The 24319-nt window shown below is 39.1% G+C and overlaps 3 protein-coding genes and 1 long non-coding RNA gene across 5 annotated transcripts in view; 2 read left to right on the top strand and 2 right to left on the bottom strand.

Annotated features, from left to right (window-relative positions):
• cd40 (CD40 molecule, TNF receptor superfamily member 5) lies at positions 1–6691 on the top strand. 2 transcript variants are annotated; one of them, XM_012921595.5, is made up of 9 exons: positions 1–158; positions 679–760; positions 1862–1981; positions 2105–2251; positions 2350–2443; positions 3782–3840; positions 4276–4365; positions 4463–4485; positions 5558–6691. In XM_012921595.5, exons 1-9 carry the CDS (start codon positions 111–113, stop codon positions 5816–5818), a joined length of 924 nt encoding a protein of 307 aa, XP_012777049.3. In that variant the 5' UTR covers positions 1–110; the 3' UTR covers positions 5819–6691. The 2 variants fall into 2 exon arrangements, with proteins under 2 accessions (XP_012777049.3, XP_023008024.3); XM_023152256.3 differs by having other exon boundaries at positions 4460–4485.
• Positions 6692–7053: 362 nt separating this feature from the next.
• Positions 7054–22667, top strand: LOC105941125 (uncharacterized). The gene is made up of 3 exons (XR_013094745.1): positions 7054–7203; positions 7492–7581; positions 22515–22667. It is a non-coding gene; the product is annotated as an uncharacterized LOC105941125 (long non-coding RNA).
• On the bottom strand, positions 7995–9440 carry irx7 (iroquois homeobox 7). The gene is made up of 2 exons (XM_004560341.3): positions 9171–9440; positions 7995–8985 (listed from the first exon to the last, which is right to left on the bottom strand). Exons 1-2 carry the CDS (start codon positions 9390–9392, stop codon positions 8236–8238), a joined length of 972 nt encoding a protein of 323 aa, XP_004560398.1. The 5' UTR covers positions 9393–9440; the 3' UTR covers positions 7995–8235.
• Positions 12343–24319, bottom strand: part of LOC101463755 (uncharacterized) — a 29520-nt gene continuing 17543 nt past the window's right edge. The window contains exons 7-11 of the mRNA XM_076878218.1: positions 22416–22430; positions 20463–20555; positions 19147–19219; positions 18805–18900; positions 12343–16665 (exon numbers count right to left, since the gene is read on the bottom strand). Of these exons, the coding sequence (XP_076734333.1) occupies positions 16493–16665; positions 18805–18900; positions 19147–19219; positions 20463–20555; positions 22416–22430 (450 nt within the window). The 3' untranslated portion in view covers positions 12343–16492. The remainder of the gene's footprint in view (positions 16666–18804; positions 18901–19146; positions 19220–20462; positions 20556–22415; positions 22431–24319) is intronic.

Raw genomic sequence — 24319 nt, 5'->3', positions numbered from 1 at the left:
CGCGTAGCTCCTCCCACACCGTATAAACAGAACACGTCGCCTAAATAAGTTCACAGACAGACTGTGAACACTTACAGAGGTGTGCGCTGTTGTACTCGACGCTATTCAAAATGTATTTTAAGTTTATAGCGCTGCTTATACTGATCGGGTCTTTCATGGTGAGTAAACCGATTAATGCTATGTTTTTGTTTTTACAGGGATCGGTTTTGACCTGCGACAACTTAAAGTAGCACGATTTCAGATTATTTCTTCTTAACGTGTTATTATACGCTATAATGTGTGCTAATTATCGTATCCATCTGTTACTTTACTGTGTTATATTATTGTCAAAATCCTGCTTTTTCCCTGTAAAGTCAAAACCTAATGCTACAGTTACGTTTCATGAGGTGCTTTCACTTTCGATTTCCCGGCAGTGGAGGGTTTGGACAAAGACGTGACCTTGTGTGAATCCCGATTTGCAAATATTTGTTAGTAACGTTACGAACAGCGGTGCACCTGGCTGCGTGCATTTAAAGCAGTTAACAGTTGGCTGAATCTTTGGGGCTTTCCACCACGCCCCTCGCAGTCTACCCTGAGGAAGTGAATCTAACATTATCAACATAGAGAAACTCAACCGATACTCGAGATCACACAAGGGCTAACTACCTCTTATTTAAATGTAATGCTTTTCTTTTGCAGGGAATGACTGTTGCTCAGGCCAGCTGTGACCCAGAAACACAGTATGAAAAGGACGGTCAGTGCTGTCTCATGTGTAAGCCAGGTACGAAAACACTTTTCCTATGAAGGAAATTAAAATAAAACATCTGCTTTCTTGTTATTTATAACATATTGTCACCAAATTGAACTTGACAGATACATAAACAACAAATACAAGATTAAGAGCCATATCGAAGGCATAACTGCACTAATAGCATCCAATCTTTCTTTTTTCAAGTAATAAACATTTAAAGTAGCATGTATAAGAAAAAACCTAGCAGCAGGAAGCATGTGGTCGACAACTGTCTTTTTCAGACAGCATGATCACTGTTACTAAAGCTTTGCTTTTGCTTTCATTTTGGCTGCTTTTACACAAGCATTTCAGCTCTGAAAATGTTCCTCAGGACCTGTGTGTCAAAAGGCTAACATGCACATCAAACATTTCAAAAGATATACATATTATAGCCAAATGTGCATTTCCAACAAGCTAGTTGTTGCCTTTAGTCATGCCTCACTCATGGTCTGTACTAGCAGCACCCTCACCTAAAACAAACTGAATATTTGCACCAAGTGAGAATTCATCTTTCCTGTCTTGTGCTATGTGTCCGTATAAAAAGAAGGCGAAACTGAAACAGTTGATTTCTTACACTGGAGGCAGACATTTTGACAAAAGACCCTTTCATTCATTTTTTGAGGAGAATTACTTTAGGTTGAGATTTCCAAACGACAGTAATTACTCTTCTTTAATTTATTATCAGTGTGAGTGTCTTCCAGCTTTATGGACTTTTGGTGGAACACAAAAGACATTTTAAGATGACAGCAGAGACACTGAGAAGTTGCGATCCTGCTATTTTAACATCTCAGAATAGAGTAGCTTATAGAAAAAACAACCTAGTAATTGCTACTGGGAAAAGGGGCCCTCGTAATCCCAAAGACAATGTGAAGCATGTAAACAAACCAAATATAACGTGTTGATTAAAAGGTGTTAGGGTTTGTTAGAACCAGATAAGCCAACCATCACCTAGTTGACTTGACTTTGTCATATTTCCCTAAAAGGTCCATTGATTACCTAAACTCAGAAATCCCAATTTACTAATTACTCAGGATAAACAAAATACTTGCAAATAATATACTTGATTCTAACTCTGCATATCTTGTTTTGCAGGGACTAGCATGTCTACAGAAGATTGTAAGAATCCTCAATGTCAACCTTGTCTGGATAATCACTACCAGGATAAATACACAACGAAAAACAAGTGTCTGCAGCAGCCTTACTGTGATAGAAGTAAGAAATTGTGACAAATTACCTCAAACTGTTCCGATATAGTGTGTCTGTGTATACTGGGACAGAGAGAGGCTTCTCTTTAATGTTGCTCGCCTTACAGCGTAAACCTTTTTTGTCATTTAGATAAAAACTTTGAGGCTCAAGTCCCAAAAAGCAAGACAGAGCGATCCATCTGCAAGTGTAAAGTGGGATTCCACTGCTCCAGTGAAGAATGTATTACCTGTGTGGAACACACAGTCTGTCAACCAGGATATAGAGCTAAAGTCATAGGTACCAACATCCTTGTGACTGAACATTTGTTTAATTAGTTTTAAGTTTTTTATTATGCGAATGAGTCTCATTTTTTGAAAATGATTTTTGATATTCAGGCAACAACTCACAGGACACAGAGTGTGAACAATGTCCAGACGGGACATTTAACAATAATGCGTCGTGGTATGCTCAGTGCCGCAAATGGACAGAGTAAGTACACATTTACATTAACATGTGAACTTAGAGATGATCTTTATTTAAAAAAAACTTGGAAAAGGGCCTTTGTTCACCTTTTGAATTTAGTTATGTGTTTCAAGAATATTTTTCCTTCTTCCTGTGAATATGCCAAGAAATAGTCCCGCAGAATATCCACCATAGGTCAAGGTCAAGTTTATTTATATAGCACATTTCCAAACAGTCAATGCTGCACAAAGTGCTTAACAATGTAGAATACCACTAAAACAAATAAAATGCAAATCAATAACGATGCAGTAAAATATAGAAAAAACAAATAAGTAGATGAGATAAGTCAATAAAAACAACTAAGGCCGTTAAAACCAAAATGTTTAGGTCAAAGTGTGTTAAAAGCCAGACCATGAAAAATGTGTCTTTAGTAACGATTGTGTTTGTGCTGATCTAATATTAAGAGTCAGACTATTCCACAGAGAAGGCTGTCGCCACGAGACTGAGTCTGTGGAATAGTTACGGTTAGTTTCGACCTGGACCTCACGGTTCTTTCTGGAGCATAAATAGGAGCTCAGACAGAAAAGAAGGGGCTCAGCCGTTAAGTGACTTAAAAAAAAAAGTAAGAGTTTAAATTGGATCCTGTATGGAACAGGGAACCAGGCTAAATCTGGGGTTATATGCTCCTTCCGCAAAGTTACTGTACTAACAACAATTTATACACCTTAATTTTTTATCATGAATTTAAAAAGCTGATGTGAGCTGTTTGGCCACAAAATCTGGAATTTTGTACAGGAATTTCTTCTCAAAAACAGGGATCAAGTGGTTGTTTCAGTTCTTCTGAAGAGCCATGCCATAGATTATATTTTTCCTGACAATGATAGAAAATGCTGCTTGTAATTGACACCCGGAGACCATTGTTTATTCACTATTGATGTAGGAAGACCTTGTAGAGCTGTGTTTGTCTAAATCTGTCAACATGAAAAAATAAAGCGAATCTGAGGCATTGTATTGACTTGCTTCTTAAGTTTGTGTAACTTTAGCAGTGATATATTAAAGGTGTGAGTCTGACTGAAAAGGAGATTCTGTAAATGAAGAAAAGGGTGTTTCTAGCTGATGGGATTTTTTTACTGTGTTTCATGACACAACCAGTTGGTTAAACCAAAATATGACCTCTGGCGTACTTACCTTTCATTGGGCCCAAATACAGTAACTTACATAAGCTTTAATCTTTGTGTAGGGGCAACAAAATCAAATGAAAATAGTGGTATTCAAAGTGGAAATACAAACCAATAACGAATTATTGAAAAACAAATGCAACACTGAGGCAGGAATTCTGCTCTAATACTGTGAAATTCATTGCAGATGTGAAAAGGGATATCAAGTTGAAGAAAAGGGAACGCACACCACCGACAACACATGTGGTAAGTTGTATGTAGGAAGATGAATTGCAAAGGTTTCTCACCTTTCTCGCTGCTGCCGTGTGCAGCTGTGTGGTTGGATGCGGTGCATTGTTCAAAACGAAACTATGTCAACTGTGAGAAGGTTTGTCTCATAAACCTTAGTTGGTCTGTGGTTTTCAGTGTGGCTTTGTCAGCTTTCACTTACTATGTATCGACGTGTAGACTCCACAGTCTCCTAATTTACTGCTAATGTTAGAATTACAACTGAATTAATGATTTATTTTCAGTTTTCCACAACGCTTCTGAATTTATGCTTCCCCTGTTTAATGTGACTACGTGTTTGACATGAAAGTCTCTTTTGTTTTACATTTTGTCTGCACAAATACCCATGTTCTAGACAGTATCAGAGAACTCGATGTATGTTTAACTGTGTTTTTATTTCTTTTTCTCTTCCAGCAGGGACACAGCGGGGTCACATAATCGTCATCTCTATTTTATCTGCAGTTTTTATGGTCACTGTTGTAATCCTGGTTTTAGTATATCGAGGTAAGCTGTGCTCTAAAGCTCTAAACAAATAAATAATAATAATCTTCCTATGTACTTATATTCTGTGTTTCTTCTTTTTTATGAATCGGTAAAGCAGGATGCATAAAACAAAGGACAAAGGTAAATATGACTTTTTTAAATGTATTTATTTGTTGTTACATAGATGCTTTTTAATGACAGTAAAAAGATACCCATATATATATATATATATATATATATATATATATACACACATGTAAATTTTGTATTGTTCGATACATATGCGTACCGAACCGAAAGCACTGTATCGAACAGTTCAATATTGTGTGTGTGTGTGTGTGTGTGTGTGTGTGTGTGTGTGTGTGTGTGTGTGTGTGTGTGTGTGTGTGTGTGTGTTTGTATATATTTGAAATGATGGAATTTAGAATCAATTAGTGTCTTTTGACCAGGTAATCAATTTCTAAAACTATTTCAGATATGTTACTTTAGCACTCCAGTGTACATCTGTAAACTAAAGATGATATCTTAGATTCTGAAAGATTAGCTTAGTTTAGCATAAAGCCTAGAAACAGCTAGGCTTTATGCTAAGCTAAGCAACAGCTAATGAATCCAGTCATAAGAGGTGCACCTACAAGGATCTGTTAAAAATTTAATAATTTCATACTTTAAAGAATTAAACTATAAATATTTGTTTGGGTTTTTTTTAGGCTTTTCACAATGTAAGACTGCTTGTTGCTAATCTTTAATGCTGACCAGAAAAATATAACAGCAATCAACACGTTTTTTTTTTTTTTGTTTTTTTTATGTACACACGTGAAAGCGATATGTGGATTTTAACTTTGAGCAAGAAAGAAATGAAACAGTTGCACAAAATGAAAGCCTGTTCTTTTAAATGAGTGCTGAGGTTTGTCCTCAAGTTTAATCAGCTTGGGTCATTTTGTGCGGTCCCTTTTAATAGGTTTGCAGTGGATTTATATACACATCCTGCTGATTGTGTGACATGTCTGTATTTCTGATGTACCTTAAATCCTGTTTCACACCTTTAGACAATGTTTCAGAGAAATGCACTGCATAATTCAACACAGGAACTATAGCATAAAGTTGTACATGCTTTGCTGTGAGAGGAAAAAATGTGCAAAGCACCAGAACTGTTGACTTGATCAAAATGATTTTATCGTTATTATAATGTTTGTTATTTCTTTAACTCTGACAGAACTATTATGAACCACAGATGTGTGAAGAAGACATAACAGCCCATAAAGAAACAACGTATAATAATCAAATGACACCAGAGGAAAATGAGGATGAACTAAGCCATGAGCTCTCCTCAGAAGGATTCACAGATAAAGGGAACCAGGTGATGCAAGAGAGAGGCAAAGAAGAAATCGTGTCTCGTCAGGAGTCTCAGCTGGAGTCTCAGTTTGAGTCTCAAGAAGATAGTCAGTCAATGGATCAATTTTACAAGCAAGTTTAAAAAACGACACAGATTGTCCAAAGTGCTGCACAAAGTTAAAAAATAATTACCTGATCTGAATAAGAATCAATGAATTAGTCTCCTTACTAATTCATTTTGAATGTTTACATGAAGTTACAATCATTTCATTTGCACTAAATCGTAAAAACCTAAACACACACACACACTATATATACGTGGTGTAGACGTTATCATCCGGCAAACAAAACGTCCCTGGTTTGTTTCCAGCTAGGAAGGACATGCGATTTAAAACTCCACCAAATGAAGCGCCCAGTGCGACCCCTAGTGGCAAGTGAACAGCCGAAAGTAGCTAGCTATAAGTCTAAATGTTAACAATAAAATGTAAAGTAAGATGTATTATAAAGTGTAAAGAGAGTGTGTGATTTACCTGCATTAGTTTTGAGGTTGGTTGCAATTTTTAAGTTATGAATTGTTTATTTTTTGTTTTGTTTTTGTTTGTGTGTGTGTGTGTGTGTGGGGGGGGGGGGGGGGGGTCCAAGACAGTATTGACAGGTGTCCTGCTCCTATGGACATGTCACATGGACCACTAGCTACTGTTACCGTGTACATTTTGTTTGTTTGTTTTTTTAATTTGAAAACATGCAACATGTGGAAATAACAATCCGTGGGGTTGTTTATGTAAGCACAATCCCACTCCCATCAAGATCAAAACAACAGCGAAGACCACCCCACAGTGGACACCACCATGCTGAGCATGCTTACATCCTACAGTTAGCTTGTATATGATGTTGTGATCTCATTTGTTCTGTACAGATGCTTTGTTAGTATTTGCATGTACTAAAATTGTGCCGTTTAGCATGAAAATGGCATATTGTTCACCGTTTCTGCATTAAAATTTGTGACATTTAATAAGATGAGTTTGTTCATTGTTTCCTGCTCTTGGTTACCATAGCCTCCCACAATTCCCATAATGCTTTTGTGGGATCCGGAAGTATAATGTTCAGCGGGCTATACCATGCCATTTTAACAACTGGGTAGTATTACGTGTAGCCAAATTAGTTCTTAGTTGTTACTGTTTGTTGCTGAACCGTGGGCTTTCATGGTCTATGTACTCATGGTGACGATGCTGATAAAAATATTAAAACGTGATGTCTTCAACCGAGTTCCGGAGATGAAAGGAGCGTCTTGTTTCCGTTTCCTGCATTGGTTTATGGACGTGGTAGCCTACGTTCTCCTTTGAAAGTGTAAGTCACAATTAATTTAAAAATGTTTGTGCTGTGCCTTTGCAATTAGTCCTAACATGAATTGCGTTTTATCGCTGACAGTTTAAAGAGCCTTAATTGCCTCTTACCTGTGTCTGAGTACATTTGTCCTTTTCACCTCTGCTCTCTTCTCAGTGATGACTTTATGTTAAAACCCTGCAGGTTAGTAGACTAAACTGTGCTGTAATTGCTCTTGATTTCCACAGAGAGGCGCCAGATGATTACTCTACTTTGAAAATTCAGTTTTTAAGTTCAAACGGTAACTTTTTAGTGCGACACTAGAAATATGAGGCAAAAAACTTTTGTAAATATCCAAAGCAGACATACATTTATCGGTATCGAATATTTTAAGGTTCATGACATGATATCAATTTTATTTCGTGTCGCTTGTGTGAGAAATCTGGGAGTCAGGTTGGAGCTAATCTGGCCTCTGTGCGTTACTGTTTATAGGGATTTGCATAGAGAGTTGAGGCCAGAAGACAAGGCATTTCGGACCAGTTCCTCCCAGGAGCTTTTTTCATTATGTGTGGATTAATGGAGGTAGGTCCCTTTTGAATGTACATGGAAACTGGTGTGATTGATACTAAGAACCTCTAGAAGACCCTAAGCCCCGCTGCTGTTAAGTTTTAGGAAATGGAAGTGCCATATTTAGGAAGGGGATAGTTTGTTTGTTTTCTTTTAAAAAAATCAAGTTTAATTGAATTAACTTGCAATATTCTATCAAAAAACTTATAGAGAAAGACACAATAGACGTGTTTTTGATGTGTAAATTTTCCCTGAATCTCTTTGAATTCTTAGTCTAATGTCATAGTCTCTAAGTGATAGATTAATGTGGTCCTGTTATCAGACTGTTAATGTGGGCTGTCATCAGTGTGATCGGAAAAGCTCAAAGCTGTATGCAAAGTATATCAAGAAGTAGGGATACAGACCAGTAAAACTGCAGAATTTCGCCATAAGTCGAAGTTTATTTAAGCAAAAAAATATTTCTTCATGATTAGACAAAGGAAACATAATTTACAGTTTGTTGGTGGAAAAATACATCTACATTATTTACAGTAACACAAACATGTTCATTCTTTGGTTTCACGACACATTTTCGTTTCAATGCAAACTTCAGGAAATCCCTGAGGTCTGAAAGTTTAAAGTGCAAAAGCTGTGGGAAAGTGTCCTTTTTATTCGTGCACAAACACCGGCTTAGACGAGTTCGCGAGTCGTATAGCAGGAGGGAACGAGCAGTCCGTTTCTTGAAGCCCAGTCTTCCCACAGTTTTCCGGCAGGGTGGTAAAAACTGTCGACAGGTTTCTTCACAGTCTCTGAGGTGGCGGTCTCTGCCAAAGACCAGATTTTGGGTTTTGGACTGGCGATGTTTTCTTTACTTTCCAAAACTGATGGCGTGCGGTCAGAGTCACGCTTTTCTGTCTTCTTGACAAGTCCGAGCTCTTTGTCTTCCTGACGCGGTATCTCCAAACGCGCATCCAAAGGTCCCGCGCTATCCAACGCGCTCTCGACCTGCTCGTCTGTATCTGTGCGCTCTGCTTGAGGCTCTGCCTCGTCATGCTCATCCAAATGACACTTCTGCTCGTCTTCATCGCTCTCCCCTTCTTGCTCCTCATCCTCCTCATCAGATTTGCCCTTTGACGCCCAGCTGACCCTGTTTTCCTTCTTGAGGCGCCTCCTTGCGTTGGCGAACCAGGTAGAGACCTGCGTGAGGCTCATTTTAGTGATGATGGCGAGCATGATTTTTTCCCCCTTTGTGGGATACGGATTCTTCAGGTGTTCGTTCAGCCAGGCCTTGAGCGCACCGGTACTCTCTCGGGTGGCCACCTTGGCCACCCTACTGGGATCATCGGCTGCTCCCGGACGGTATGGAGGGTAGAAAGCCCCGCTGCGAGCCAAGAGAGCGTGATGGTAGGGAGAGGCTGCTTTCAAGTCAAACCCGCTGCTCTGAAAAGTAGAATAAAAGAACGGTAAGAACTAAAGAAGAGATTCGACACTTTTAACTCAGTGTCGCAAGCATCACACCCAGAATTTGTTTGACTTTACGCATCACAAAGATGCAATTTAAAACAAATCCGTTTTAGTTACTCGAGATCAGAGTGAGAGTGTTAATCTCTAAATTATCAACTCACCATGTGTGCAATGTGCCTGTGGTGTGGATAGGGTATAAAGTTATATCCCTGTAGTCCTGAGTATGGTATGGGAATCCCAGCTGCCATCGCAGCCAGATGCTGAGCCTGCTGCTGCTGCTGTACACCCGGTGGACAGCCCAGCACCGGGATCTGATATCCAGTCGGCATAGTGATGTTCCTCTCCAAGAAGAAGTTGCCAAATCCAGTTTGCGATGCGGGCATCTTTTCTGCGTCCAAGCTGTTGAGGTCTGAGTTTGATGCAACCTCCTAGGTCTGTTTATATAGGCTACACCCAGCTGCCAGCGGAGGAGGGCGAGAGGGGAGGGGAGGGGGGAGACGGGGGGTATCCCACTGACAGCCCATTGACTGACAGCTACGTTCAAAAGACCTACAGCTTTCACTGGCAACAAATCCCATCAAAGAAGCCCTCCGCTGTTCCTTTTAGCGTTTTCGAGGAGAGGCTAAATGTGTGCTGCTTATCGCAACGCTGTGATTTCTGGAGAGAACCTACGTTTCAATTCAAATGCGACCCTTTGGAGAGGTGACTAAAGACGCTCGTCTCTACATGACAAGCAAAGATCTGTTATTTATACTTTATTTTACATCAAAGTGTCCAGCAAAGTTTATTTTTGTTCATTCGTCGATGTGACTCGTCATTTTTATTTATATTTTACAGCCTCCAAAAAGGCAAAACTAAAAATAATAATAAAACTAAAAAATAAATAAAATAAAAATATTGTCTGTTTAAGTTGTAATGCTTACCCTCTCAATCCGTAGTTTGCATTATTTTAGTTTTTCTTCCATGTGATATATTTTTATGACAAGTTTAACACTTGTCATGTCTGGCACTAATCAACCGAGAAGGGTTTTTTTGTTTTGTTTTTACCTGAATTCAGTTAACAGTTAACAGCATCCTGCCAGTCTCTTATTGCCGCTTCGGACACTTCACCGCCTTCGGATCTGTCGTTTTGTGAATTGAATTAACCATCTCACCAGCAATAAATTACGCTAATAAGCCAAAAGGAGACGTTTACGCACGAGTAAAAGTGTCACTACGAGAGATTTCTTGAAGGTCTTTCACAAAATAATTAAAAATGAATGAAGAAAACATAAAATATAGTTGTCCGTTAACCTCTCAAGCCCCGGAGCAACGTCTTTTTATTTGTTAATTTACTGACTGAACCATAAGACACTGCCCTTCATGTCGGATGGCATTGTTTTGAGCGCAGGGCAACGTTTCAATGGCTCTAATTAAACGAGGCTAAGTGAAACAGGTGTTGACTAATGTATATGATAATTATAAGATAACAGATGCTAGTGTGTGTGTGTGTGTGTGTGTGTGTGTGTGTGTGTGTGTGTGTGTGTAAGTAAGGGGGTTGTTAGAGATAAGAGGTGAAGATTACACCTCTTATTCTGCTGTCCTCCTTCATGCCCTTCAAAAGAGTCGAAGTAAAGCTGAGTGTTTGTGTTCAAAGGAGCGCAGCTCTGTTATCTGGCATAAATTTGACTATCTTATTAACAGCATTAGAGGTGTAGTGTTGGTTGTGATAGCAGGAGTGCTTGTATTAAGTGGTAAAAGAAGTGTTGAAACAAGCAGAGCTGACACTTTAGAAAAGATTAAATTCAGTCTTCTCATTTTAAATTGACGACCTTTAATTTTCACCTGCAAGTTGCTATTTTTGTTGTTGTTCTTTGGTTTTCATTTGGCTTCTTGGGTTGTTTTTTTGTTAGTTTTTTTTACAGTACTTTCAGTCAGCTTTGATTTTGCTATTTTTGTTTTAATTTGTTTTTTATGATGCATTTCTGTAGCAGCACAATGTTCTTCTAAATCTGAATAACCTCTAGCAATTATCTCACTTTTTGCACTGTCTAGTATTTATTTCCTTTATCTTTCACATTAATCTAGGCTACATATGCAAACATGCTGCATATTTTTACAGATTAAAGAGAAATTTAAAACTTTTTACTCCACTGCACTTATTTGAAAGCTTTCTGTATTTATTCTTGCAGTGTAAAAGACCTACTTGTTTCATCACAGTTGGACGTTTACAATAAAAACAGAAGATGGACAAAAGCGAATAGCAACGGCATTTCTCTGAGTGTAAATACTATTGTGTATGCTAAATACAGTGTAAGAGATCTTATGAGGGTTTCTGCTGCTGAGTATGCTGATACTACGAGCCAGAAAAAAATAAGTGCATTGCAACTTTTGGTAGTTCTCAAGCAATAAGTAAGAGAAAAGTGATGCAGGAAAGAAGTTAGTTATTATTAATTTAAAAAACAAAACCTTAATTAAAATGTTTCTGTTCTTTCTCTCTTACTTTTATTATTTTTGGTAAACTCTGTATTATCTTAGAGGTATTTGTAAGATTTTGCTAAACAGGGTAAGTATGTAAACAGAGGTCCAGATGTAAAGAGAGTGGGAACTCTTGGGGGTAGCATTAGAGGGAAAAAAAAAAACGTAGGAAAGGTGGGGGAGGGAGGGGAATTTATTTGGGTGCGGTCCACATAGCCTAAAGCAAATTTGTACAAGAGTAACAATGGGTTGACTAGGGAGCAAGGAGAAGAAGGCTTATGTCTTCAGTAGTCTACATCTCACAACACAAACAGCTCAGGGCAGCAGCCTTTGTCCCTCCTGAAGAACGTCTTTTCATTCTCTTCCTCTTTTGGCAACTCTGCCACAATACAGGTGTTGGTCCTGCTCTGACAGGTTTGGCTTGCACTGTTTGCTGTTAGGATGTCAGTGATTTACAGGAGAGAAAAGTGACCAAATGGAAGACGATTGTCCTCAGTACCCTGAGAGATAATGCAAGATAGCAGAGAGGATGAACCCATCTTCATCTGTGATAACATCTGAGCCCGTGCTCTGTGCTGAAACAATGTTCTATATCCTCCTGCTATTAACAAATCCTCTGCATATTTCATATTATAGCTCACTAAACACGATGTGAAGTTTAATAAGACCCCTTTATTTTCTTATTTTGGGAGCGTAAAATGCTGAATGACAGTGCAAGTGGTCTAATGATCAGGTCAAGACAATAGGTGTAGGTGTGACCTCAATTACAGGCCATCCCATACCCTCAAGCTGACAAAGGGACTAAACATGCAAGTAGAATAGCTCATATGTGGGTGCGAAGAAGACAACAAAAGCCTAAATAAAAGCTTTAGCAGCTTTAACACCTTTTGCTTGTTAGTTTATTTTTGCTGCACTCGATACGGAAAAAGGAGAAAGTTTACAGAGATTTGTAGAACCAGAAGATGGCAGTTTTGTTTCAAGTTTACCGTGTAAGATATTGAAAGGTATTTGTATAAAAGAGGCAAAATGAAACGACAAAGTTTGCGATTTCTTTTGTATAATTTCACACACGAAAAAAATCCCAGCAAATCCAAGGGTGGATTAAAAAAAAATCTCCGACGGTCAATTGGCAATAATTATTTAATGCTTCCCAGGCAGAACTCCTTAATGGGATTTTCCTGGGGCACCAACACAAATGGAGAGATGTAAGTAAAATGTGAATGTTATCAAGCTCTCCCACCTCTTTGCTATCTGACCCCCTCTTCCCAGACCCCCTTCCATTCTTTGTCCTTTGTCATTGCTCTTATCAGGACCACTCTATCATTCTTTCAAAATAGTAGTGGCGCTGAAACCGCTTGCAAATGTAAGTATGTCTTTGTTTAGGGCCGGGCAGTGGCCCGCCTCCCAGCTCCCTCCTGGGTGTTGTCTGATTGACGGCTCTCCACTGGGTGAGTGACAGGCGGCGTTGGTTAGACAGTGACGGCCAGTGTGACAGCTGGCGCTGCTGCTGGTATCTCCATGCATCGGGCCCCGGTAGGTGGGTGCTGGACCCCCAGGATCCCTCAGCTAGAGGCCTGGCCAGTTTGCCGTGAGCTCAGTCAGATCAGTTCCCCGGTGTGCTTGTTGTTGCAGATCAGCTTGTTAGCTGGCTGCAGACTTTTTCTTCACCACAGCTGAAAATTTCTTCCACACATGTGCAACAGAAAAAAAACAGGACGGTGACATCAAAGTTAGATGAAGGGTGAGAAGATGAGAAATTTACAAACATGCATATTGTTAAAAACAGTCCCTATTTTGCATTTTTATAAGCAGAATAAACAACTGATAAATGGATTCTGACACAATGTAACGGTTAACAAAAAGAGCTTTTATTTAGCGGCTTTACTGTATCATGTTAAAATACTTGAGTAAGCACTTTTCTCTGGGTGTGTATCTTAAAGTAGTTTATATACTGATTATGAATGCTAAATACTGGGATTTAAAGTACAATCTTGTCTTTTTACCTTTGTAATTACTAATATTTGTTATCTCACATCATCCTCCAGTTTCCCTGTAGATATGTAGAGTTAAACAATAAGGATGACATCTCAAAGTTATATTATAGGCAGCATCAGTGCAACAGTGGCCAAGATGGACTGCATGCACACAATGTGTTCTCCTTTATTTACTGCGTAACAAAAGTTTCAACAGTATTGTTACCTCAGAGCTATGCAGAAATTCTCTCCAGTTGAGCAAACTGAAGTTCACACATCTATTATTTTCTTTCTATGGTCAAACAGAGAGCAGCTAATGAGGTTATTGGGCATCTGTGACGTGACATCTACATTTTGGCCTATTTGTGAAACAATGGTAACAAGGAAGCCAAAGACATTGGGCTCTGTGTTTTTCAACTCAAAATAACAAAGCCAAGCAGCCGCTGGTGGGAGGCTGCGCTCTCATGGAAATGAGCAACCGAACCAACAATGTAGCGCCTAATCTCTTCAGAGAGAGGAATCAGTTACACAGCAGTATGCACCCCTCAATGCTTTTCATTAGAGTCAGCGTGCTATTGAAACAGTCGCTCCACCCCCTGACTCACACACATACATGCGCAAAAACACAACCCTCGTGTGTAGCCACAGGCCTTACTCATACATGCACCAGATACAAGGTAGCCCCCCGACAACAGGAGGGTTGAAATAAGTGGGGCAGAGGGAGGTATGGGGGTGCGAGGCCTCAAAGCATCGGATTAAAGTTAATGTGCCCTCCCTGGGTTATAATCTCTTCAGAGGGGGACTTTGTTTGAGGGGCTTGAGGGCAGTAAGATAAGTATCTATTACAGAAACTCCCTCTTATCCCCCCCGCAACATCCCCGCTTCAAAAATGAAGCACAAAAACACTTGCCTCTGTTCCCCTCTGTGTTGTCTGATATCCAAGAACCAAAAGCAAGTGCTGCCCTTTTCAGCTAATCAGGTATTAAGGTCTAAAGCCGTATGGCGAGTTAGCAGGGCCCATATTTACTCCATCTGTAGCCCACCAAGTCATGTAAGTTGAAGTAAGATCAAAGGCAGCTTAAAGAAAAACCGGGGTTATTGTATAGAAAGAGAAAACAAAGCAATATTACAAGCCAGGGAAGCCGCGGTGTGAACGGCCAAGTCGATTTCAATGTCGCAAATAAGTAGACGCTCAACAATGTTGATGGAAGAAAATTCAAAGACACGCACCTTCATATAAAAGGCAGTTTAATTACAAAATATCTTCATTATATAAATAATGTGCAAAAATGTAACTGAGGCTAGAATTAGATTAAAAATAAATGACACAAAATGAGAATCTTTGCCAACAACATAAAAGTAATGAATATGTCACTTTTAAAGCATTAAAAGCAGCTGGCAAAATCTTTAGAACACAATGTAACAACGCATTTTAAAAAAAAGTTACCAGGCATTTTGATAAACAGCTGGTGAGCAAATCAAGTACAATCAGCAAACACCACTTTTTGTTTCCCTAACAATCCTTCATCGAGTAACAGAGTCACTTCATCTGTGCTCAGAGTTATTTTACCACCAAACTAAGAAAAACTGCCTCACGTCAGATACACAGTTATTCTAACCTGAGAGTAACCAGCAGGGGCACAGCAGAGATATAGGCTTGCAAAAATGCTAATACTGCTTTGCACTAAATCTCAAGATCTAAAAAGAAAAAAATAATAGTTTTGTATGTTTAGCCCAGTTACTACAAATTAGAAGCACAGCTGCCAAATATTATGCAAACAGGCAAATGCTTATTCATTTACTCAAGAAACTAATCTTCAGTGCTGTCTGAAAAGTCATTTGTAAGAAACCTGCTTTAGACAGCTTAGACACAACAAATATTTATCCTTGTTTTGATTGCATTATCTCATTACTGGGTGAATTTTCCAGCTGCTCATTTATAAAGTCGTGTTATAGACTCTGTATTTGAGTGTGAGCTGGTGGAGGAGGAGGAGCGCGAGAAAAAGAGGGAAGGTTTAGTATTTTATTTTTGTTGAAAGGAGGGCAATGAGCAAAGTTTTTTTTAAAGAAGCAGAGTGAAATGAAATGGTTAAATGCTAAATTTAGTGTTTTTGTGAATTATATTTGCAGTGAGGCACTGTTCTGTACATTCCCTTAAGAGTGTTAAGTTTTAAATAATACTTTTACCACATAATTAACGTTAGCTGCTGTCAAGGACTGAAGGAAATCAGTTTAACTGCAATGTTCAGCTTAAGTTATGGTGCATTTAAAGGACCGAAACATACAAAAGACATTAAATGATCCTTTTAAGGGCCAAGTCTGGTAACTTTTATTTGTATATATGGAAATGAGAAGTATTATCGCTCAACTTAAAGTCAGACTTTTTTTTTCTGTGCCAGAATGCTCAGCCGTTGCTTAAAACCCTACCAACTACAGATCAGTGTGGTGTATTATTTATCGTTAAAACTGTAGTTTATTTTAATCCCTAAATTCTTACTAAGCCAGCCGATGTACGACTAAAAATACTCTCCAATAATACAAAGTTTTGATTCGGTGGTCACTCTTAAAAATGTGCATTCTTGAGCAATTTTTTAAAAGTTAGAGATCTGAAAACCACTGAAAGGCTGAACAAGTATAGAGAGGGAGACTAAGACGTTATCATTTTTGGTCTTTTCATTGAATTTGTAAACAATAAAACAAGAAAAATAGAGAAAATCACTAGCTTGACCATCAGCTTAAGGAAAACTTGTAAGGCATGTGTCACTTTAAGTAACACTGAAGAACATTGATCAACAAAATTAAAAATTCAAAAAAATATTTAAACAAGCTGTGAGGAAAAATATGGATTATATGCATGAACAAGTATACCTGGTTTCTCTAATTTTGTTTAGGTGGCAAACATTTGATTGGATCTGTAAGCACAGGTGTGAATCCTGTGTGTGTGTGTGTGTGTGTGTGTGTGTGTGTGTGTGTGTGTGTGTGTGTGTGTGTGTGTGTGTGTGTGTGTGTACATATAATAAATATACACATTAATACTTGGAGTTTGTTTTCCCTCAGCGGGAGAATTTTCTGGGTCTAAAAGCAGGAAGTGCGAGCTGATGTGACGCTGTCCTCTCCTCCTCTATCGGAGCCAGCTCCTCTGCTGACCCCCACTTCTTCTTGGAGTGAAACAACGATGCCAACTTCCTGTTCTTGTTCCGCTCCCTGGCCTGAGTTACTTGAAACTCTGAAAGCATAAGAAACAAAATTCATTAATGAGTGAAAGAACCACAGTGTTCTATACAGTGTCCGATGTTACACTAATAGTAGCTGATACATAGTAACAATGCAGGTGAAACTTTGTAGTGAAACCAAGGTTTGATGATTTCTGAGTCAATCAAATCCTTTTTTTTTATTGCCATTAATGGGCACAAACTGTAGAGAGGTGTTTCAGGACGGGACATGGCATAAAAAAAAACTTCAACATTTGGGAAAACAGTCCTCTCCTCTGTCTTGTCGAGTTTAGATCAGGAAATAAACACCAATGTGGTGTAGCTTAGCTTATCATAAACACAGAACACTGCTGTTCCCTCCTACACCAGATAGTTATGCAAAACTACAGTAACTGTCTACTTCACAGTTGGTGTGCAGACAGAGTGACATTCCTCTGTTCAAAAACGGAAGCGGATAAAGTAAATCTGCATATTTCTATGGATGTCTTCCAACAGCCTTTTCAAATTTGAATTTGGGTCCAAGTTTAAGTTCCGCTGTCCAGAAATTCCTTATTTAATCCTTCATCCTTCAGTGCACATTGCTTGCAGGGGGTTAGACGGTTAGGTACGTTTTTGAGTCCAAAACATCACAGATTTACTAATCAATAAAACCTGATCACTTCCTCTGTATTGAATACTGTCTTCAGTGTAGCTGCACTACAAGCCTGGATGAGGAGCAAGTGTTGTTTTTCCTTTTGGCAAAAGGAAAATGACTCAGGATGGGGTTACTGAATGTCACAGAGGAGTGACAGGGGATTCATAGTTTCTATTAGTGTCAGTGTCCATAAATATGCAGTTACATCAATTGTTATTTAAAAGAAATGAAACCGGTTGTGTTACTACAGTTAGTAGAATAAATTCGAATATAGTAAAAATATATAAATATTATTAAAGAAAAGTGATATGCAAGTATTTAGATAGGCAGGCTTACATAATTTCTATGTTTTCCAAAATGTTGAGCTATTCCTAAAAAAATATTTTTACTTATTTATTATTTATTTATTTATTTCAACTTAAAGTGTGGTTAGAGCTGCTTAAATCAAACACAGTCCCAGTGACTTGTGATAAACCAAGGATTCCTTTTCAAAACCAAATGTTTAAAAAACTGCTTATGTGTGGACGAGGAGTTAAGTGTCAAATGTGTGAACTAATTTGTTTTACTTCATGCGTTCAGTGTGTATTGCTGTAAGAAAAGAACATGGACGTCAGCATATACGGCTGTATTTTCAGATTTTCCTTTGTACTGCCATGTGCCGTGTTTTTTTTTTTTTTGTCTAATAACTATCCCTCCTAGGCTGCTGATTGGCCGACACTTCTATACTTCTAGAGTTATATCACCACCTGTTGCTTTTTGTGTTTTCTTCTGGATGTAGATATTTTTTTGAAACACTCCTATTGTGAACAGGAAAGTTTCTTTAAAAGGATATTTTAAAGAATTCATCCCCCACCTTGATTTTTAACATGCATCCTGCAGCGGCAAACTCTTGCTATGCAGGGTGTCTCTGAAGAAATTATGATCACTGTTTGTAATGGTAAAGCTGCTGTGATGGGCTGAAACAGACACACACTGCTGTGTGAAACGATCAACCCCAACCTGACTGGCATTCCCTGTTTACAGATGTGGGTATTAGAGGGCCGACGCACTGCAGTTGTTGCTCTGCACAAAGCAGAAAACATCTAAGCAGACTACATATCTCAGGCAAGTCTGATATGTAGGAATGTAATGAAGCTGAATATCTATTTATTATTATTGATTCTATTTTGTGCAGCTGATATTGTTGATTTTATATTAAAATGTTGAAGTTAGATGACACAGTTGGCAAAATAGCACCGAGTGGACGGGGGATTTAATTCTCATGCGTTACACTGTTTGTATTGTTCCGTTTTACTTGATCACCAGTGTCTGAAAAGAAAAACATAAGACTGAGAATAACGCACATATTCCCCTATATCTTTTTCACCCCATGCACATTTGTGTGGATGAGCCTGAAGTGTATTAATCCTATTTTCAAAGGAGCTAATTCCAAATAAAGAATTTAAACAAAATACAAAACCACAGCAGGGAAGGTCATCAAATAGTTTTAGCAGCAAAACTAGAAGAATCATTCACTCACGTAGCTCACAGTCTTCATCTGGACCTTCTGCTTCTTTGATGTTAAGATAATGGCAGGCAAGATGACCACTGTAGTCCCGCAAGTTTTCTTTAGCCCCTGGTAAGACAAAAAATAAATGACTGAAAGCAGAGACTAAGCAGCAGATAAGCCTAAGCAGATACTTCACTGACATCTTACACCAAAAGCTTTAAGGAATGACACATAATCTAAAGGTAAACAAATCTACCTACATGAGGTAACCAGCTGTTACTCTTTAAATTACTTGCAAGATTCTTTTTCAGTGGCGAAAACTTGCAAAGCATTTTTTGTGGCACCAGTAGGTTAAACAAAACCACTTTTTACCGTATGTCCCTACGAGCAGGTCAAGAATGTGCCGATGTCCATGTAACGCTGCGATGTGTAAAGGTGTGTATCCCTGCAGAGCAAAAATAAGTGTAAAACAAAATGAAAACATGCAACAACATGTGTATTCTGAAGGTAATTTCTTGGTGAGGCCGCTTGGTATGCAAACACGCCAAAAACAGTCACTCAACCGACACATAAAAAGAGTTTCGAGTTTACATTTTGACTTTGTGTGGAGTTGAGGGGAATAACTTTGGCAAAGTGCTGGAAGATTGCTGAAAGTACCTACCCCCTAGAGTTTCCCAGGCCCAAGGACAGCCAATGAAAACAGCATGGAAAAGAATATACAAATTAGCAAAGGTTATGGAAACACCAGATAATGATAAAAACATAATTGCATGTAATTCTCTGAAAATTGCATAGTTGTAGAGTTGTGCATGCTGGCACATTGACGCACTGTTTTGGGAAACAATTAAAATGACATGACATGATTTATTAGCGGAGTAGACCCGCAGCAGCCCCGCAACACGTGCTCCTGTAATACATTTGTACAGCTGGATCTTCACAGAGATCTTTTAGGAGCATTACATCACAGCAGAAGAGGCCAGCAGCGAGGCGGTTGTTCTTTCAAGACAAATCATTTACTGTACATTACCCATCCGTGCCCGGGAAAAGCCTGGTTACTCACGTGCTGCAAGAAAGAAGAACGCCATGAAGAAAACAATGACTGCGATTTTACACTAAAGCATAACTGAAATAAAATTTACAAGGGCACTGCTGTGGTTTCAGTTCACCCACGATGGAGACACTGCTTATAAAAACAGCTGTAATTTATTCTTTGTCTCTGGTGGTAAGCCTAGAGCCTGAACTTTTAAGCATTCAGGCTAAACTAGCCAAACAGCCATTCATTAAAGTGCAATTTATAGTTCTCTGGGCAATATTGTTGCTTGCATTTATACTTGTAGATCTGCATTAGTCTGCCATAATACGTCTTCTACCTTTTACATTATCATCAAAGAAGTATGTATATACTAATATAGTACTTAAATGTTTTGGACCAATGAATCAAATGACAGGGTTTCATGCTTTTCTGTGCATACGAGTGCTCCAACTGTGACTTGGATAATGTTAAATATAAATAGGACTTCTACATTAGTGGATAGTATAAGACATGGATACTGGGAAGTGAATGTTAGAATATGTAGGGATTCTTTTTATTTGGATACATTTTTTAGAACTTAAATACATAATGTGAAGCATGAAATCGTTAAGAGTGCCCTTTTAAACTTGTCTAAAGTTAAGGGGAAAAAAAATGCACTCACTGATTTAATGTTGACATCGCCACCGGCATTAACCACGAGTGTGGCCATTTCCTCATTGCCATGTTTGGCAGCCCAGTGCAGAGCTGTCTGTTTGGAATAGGGAAACATTTGTTAGTCCTAAAAATATGATCAGATAATATTTGGCATTATTACAAGTGGTCCACAGTGAGCTGGGCTTCTTATTGGCTATCTGAGTTCAGAGGGCCAGCTGTGCACGGGGGAGGGCTGTGGAGAGATGGTAAGATGGAGGGATGGTTTCCTGCCATCTAACGAAGCCTAATTACAAAACAACACAGCCCTGTGCCCACAGTTGGGGGGCCCAGCCGCCTGTCACCAGGGGGAAGATTGATGATGTTAGTGTGACCCGCAGAGGGGAGACCCACCCAGACATCACTGCACTACTGTCAGCACACGTCAAGGAGGAAAACAAGAGCTCCCATGATAGAAGTCTGAGAGATACTCGGAGAGGTCCTCAAGCAAAAATATGTTCATAGGTGTGAAAATAATACGCATGTGTACACGCAGCACATGCAAATCATATCCACCTGTCTGACTAGAACTGTGATCTCCTCTGTTTTTCCTACACTTTAAGCTGCATAATTATGGGCTATCAACAGGTGAAAGCAGCGTAGGTGCAGATGTCAGCTAAGTAACCACATCCATCCCTTTAGCAGTTTGACCCTTAACAGAGCAAATCAAACAGTAACCATTTCAGAATTACATGTTAACTGCGGACAGATGAAAACCCTGTAACCTCTTTACTTCGGTTAACTGAACAGCTTCACAGGGGATCAAATAAAATGAAAAAAACTCTTTTATCGTGATGATTTTATGAGTTTAACTGGTCGAACGATCTCACTACTACTATTCACTGCTACAACATAACATAAAAAATACTGACGTTATTTGATAAAAACGTGTGGCTGTGAAAAATCAGCAATGATTTTTTTCTTTCTCTCAAATTAGAAGCACACTGCATTATATAAATTACCATTACAACTACCAGTACACTTCCGTTACAAAGCTAAATATCTCTGTTTTCTTTAAAATAAATACTTGACAGTCTTTGAATGCCTCAGATCTTTAAAAAACTTGCAGCTGTTTAAAAATGTGTATAATATATATATATACCTTTATGTGTAATATGTATAAAAATTCAATCTTTTGGACAAATTAAGTGGATATATTAGCATTTTGTCCTTTTTTCTGTCATACCCCATTAGTAATAAATCCTCATGTTCATTTTCACACTAAATATTTCAAAAATTTTATATCAGTCAAATTTGTCAGCATTAATATGCGTATTGTGTAACTTGTGTCATTTCCACCAATCTGTATGGGAAACAGAATCTTCTGTACCCACGAGACTAGTAAAAAACGGTCTTATTAATGCTGTCAACACCTTTTTTTAATGTAGTAGATGTTTAGAAATGTTGGGACCAGATAAAGTTTCTCAGAGGATTGGATGGTCAACCTGTGACTTAAATATCAAGAGAAACTGACACTACCAGTGCTTAAAATTTTGTCCAGAACTCCTAATGCTCATAGCAAAACAAGTTGGTTCAACAGCTGGCAACAGAAAAATCTATCTTATCCACTGAAGGCAAAGGAAGCCATATGTAGCTCCATCTCTCTGCGTCGCTCGTCTGCGAGACAGATTGTGATAGATGCTGTCTGGCTGGAGTATCTCCATCTCTTTTGTCTGTCCCCTGTCACAGCTTAAGACAGATTGGCCAAGGGGCTCTTTGACAGGCGGCTCAGCGGGTTTCTCAGTGGGCAGGAGTGATGGACGAGGCTGAACAGGATGCTGCGTCTTTCCCTCCTGCACCTCTCGTTTCTGTTCCTGCACACTGAGGTAACCCCCCACCTGTCTGCTCACTCAGGGATGGCTCTGTCCCCACCACGTGCTCTCCAGTGAGGGAAGTGGTGGCTAAAGAGGACATCGACAGGGGACACAAAGGCCTTGTGTGCCTGACACTTCCCTGGATGTGGAGGAAGATAGAGAGGAGTGATGGGCTAATGATGTACTTACAAACTGTGTGGCAGGGGAAGTCCATCACGGCAGAAACGGAGGCCCACGTAATGAGGAGAACAGGAAGAGAGAAAGGCCATTAGACTCTGGGGTGAGAAGTGCTGCATTCAGGTGAGATGACCTGTGTTAAGCCTTCACTTTTAGGTCACTGTTTGAAGAGCATATCTATAAATCCACCTTATCCTCACAAACATTTTGTCAGAACAGGAAACACTTAGTCCTCCCAACACTGAAGGGTAATCCCTTCAGTGCTGCTCAAACGTGTGATTTGCAGCTTGCTATGTGGTACACTCGGCTAAACCTCTGTTAAGTAAAATCAAGCCAGCAAAAGATCAAATATAATAATTCCCAGTGTTAAAGACGCCAGCAGTCGTGTGACTTTTTGATTGTCGGTATCACTGTGCATTATCTCTGGAAATGCTTCTACCACTGCAGAGCAGGGAAAGGCTGAAGGCTAAAGAGGAACATCAAAGAGGCCTGAGGGGGAATTAGCACCTTCCCAGGGACACAACCAGCATTGTTCTACAATTAATCCCAGCCTCCTCTATTACTTTCAGATTATCTTTAAGTGGGTGAACTCTTTGTGGGGCATTAAGACTCTCCTTAATCCCCCCCTCCCTCCCCATCTCCCTAAACTTCAATGGCGGCCGTGCTATCTTGTCCGGGTAGAGATGGCAAAGGCTTAAGGCTACTCTTAGAAGGTGGTCTGCCATGGCCACAGGACGGTGTGAGAACTGTGACACAGGGGAGGGACAACAAACAGGAGCTCAAAATCTCTTAAGCGCACAGGGAGACAAATAAAAGGATTTGGGTTGTCAGGGGGGCACAGGAGCTAAAAAGCTATCTTTCATAATCCTTTTGATAGTGGACCTTTTGAAATGCGTGATCTGGATGTTTTAACACAGAGTTCTCAGAATACTATTAAGGGGAAAAAATTGCAGCAGGATGAGCTTGTAAACGTTACGAAAGCGAAAGACAAATCTGAGTACAAGTCATTGCAGATGCATTGAGAATTTTCCCAAAGGGCATTGGAAATGAACTTCGAATTTCTACAGGATGCAGATGGAAGTATGATGTGTGAAACTTACACCCTGGAAAAGGTGGGCACGGTCACAGCCAGGGGCCATCGTGTGTCAAAAAGAGAACGCGAGAAGCAACAGGTCAGAAATAGTCATTGAACGATAAACAACAATGAACACAAAGTAGATATAATACTGCAACATGCTACGTATAGGGTATCAAATACTCACTGAAGTGAAATCCTGGTATCACCACCCCACCAAAAATAGAACAAGAACACAAGTATTAGTGAAAACAAATATTAATTATTATTCCAGCCATTTGAAACGGTTAGATATGTTTTCTTTTTGTTTACTCATCTTTTTTTCAGTCATCATTTATTTATGTCTTTAATACTAGAATAACCATTGAATTCTGACATGGACAGAAACACAAGCAAGGAAGCAATCAGATTTTATCCTTACTCAAGTACTTCCTGGAACTACAGAATCAGCAGCGTTTTAAAGCCCCTTTTGCTCACTGCTGTAATTTTCCAGCAGGTGTGGACTGTGAAGATTAAAAAGACGAGACCAAGAATAGCTTTTTAAAAACCCCTGATGCTGTTGTCTGTATTAATGCTGTGTGACTAATTGTTTCAGTAAACATAATAAATAAATAAATAGACTGTGTAAAGTAAGTTACAAGTTACTGTGTAAGTACCAAAGGGGAGACAAATTTCCTCTAAAGCTCTTGCACTGTGATGACCAACCGTTAGTTGGAACATGAATCAGGTCGTCAGGGTGTGGATTGTGTTGCTATG

Source organism: Maylandia zebra, linkage group LG20 (genome assembly GCF_041146795.1).
Source record: "Maylandia zebra isolate NMK-2024a linkage group LG20, Mzebra_GT3a, whole genome shotgun sequence".
Classification (NCBI taxonomy): Eukaryota; Metazoa; Chordata; class Actinopteri; order Cichliformes; family Cichlidae; genus Maylandia; species Maylandia zebra.
This window is presented reverse-complemented; position numbering and strand designations above follow the sequence as displayed.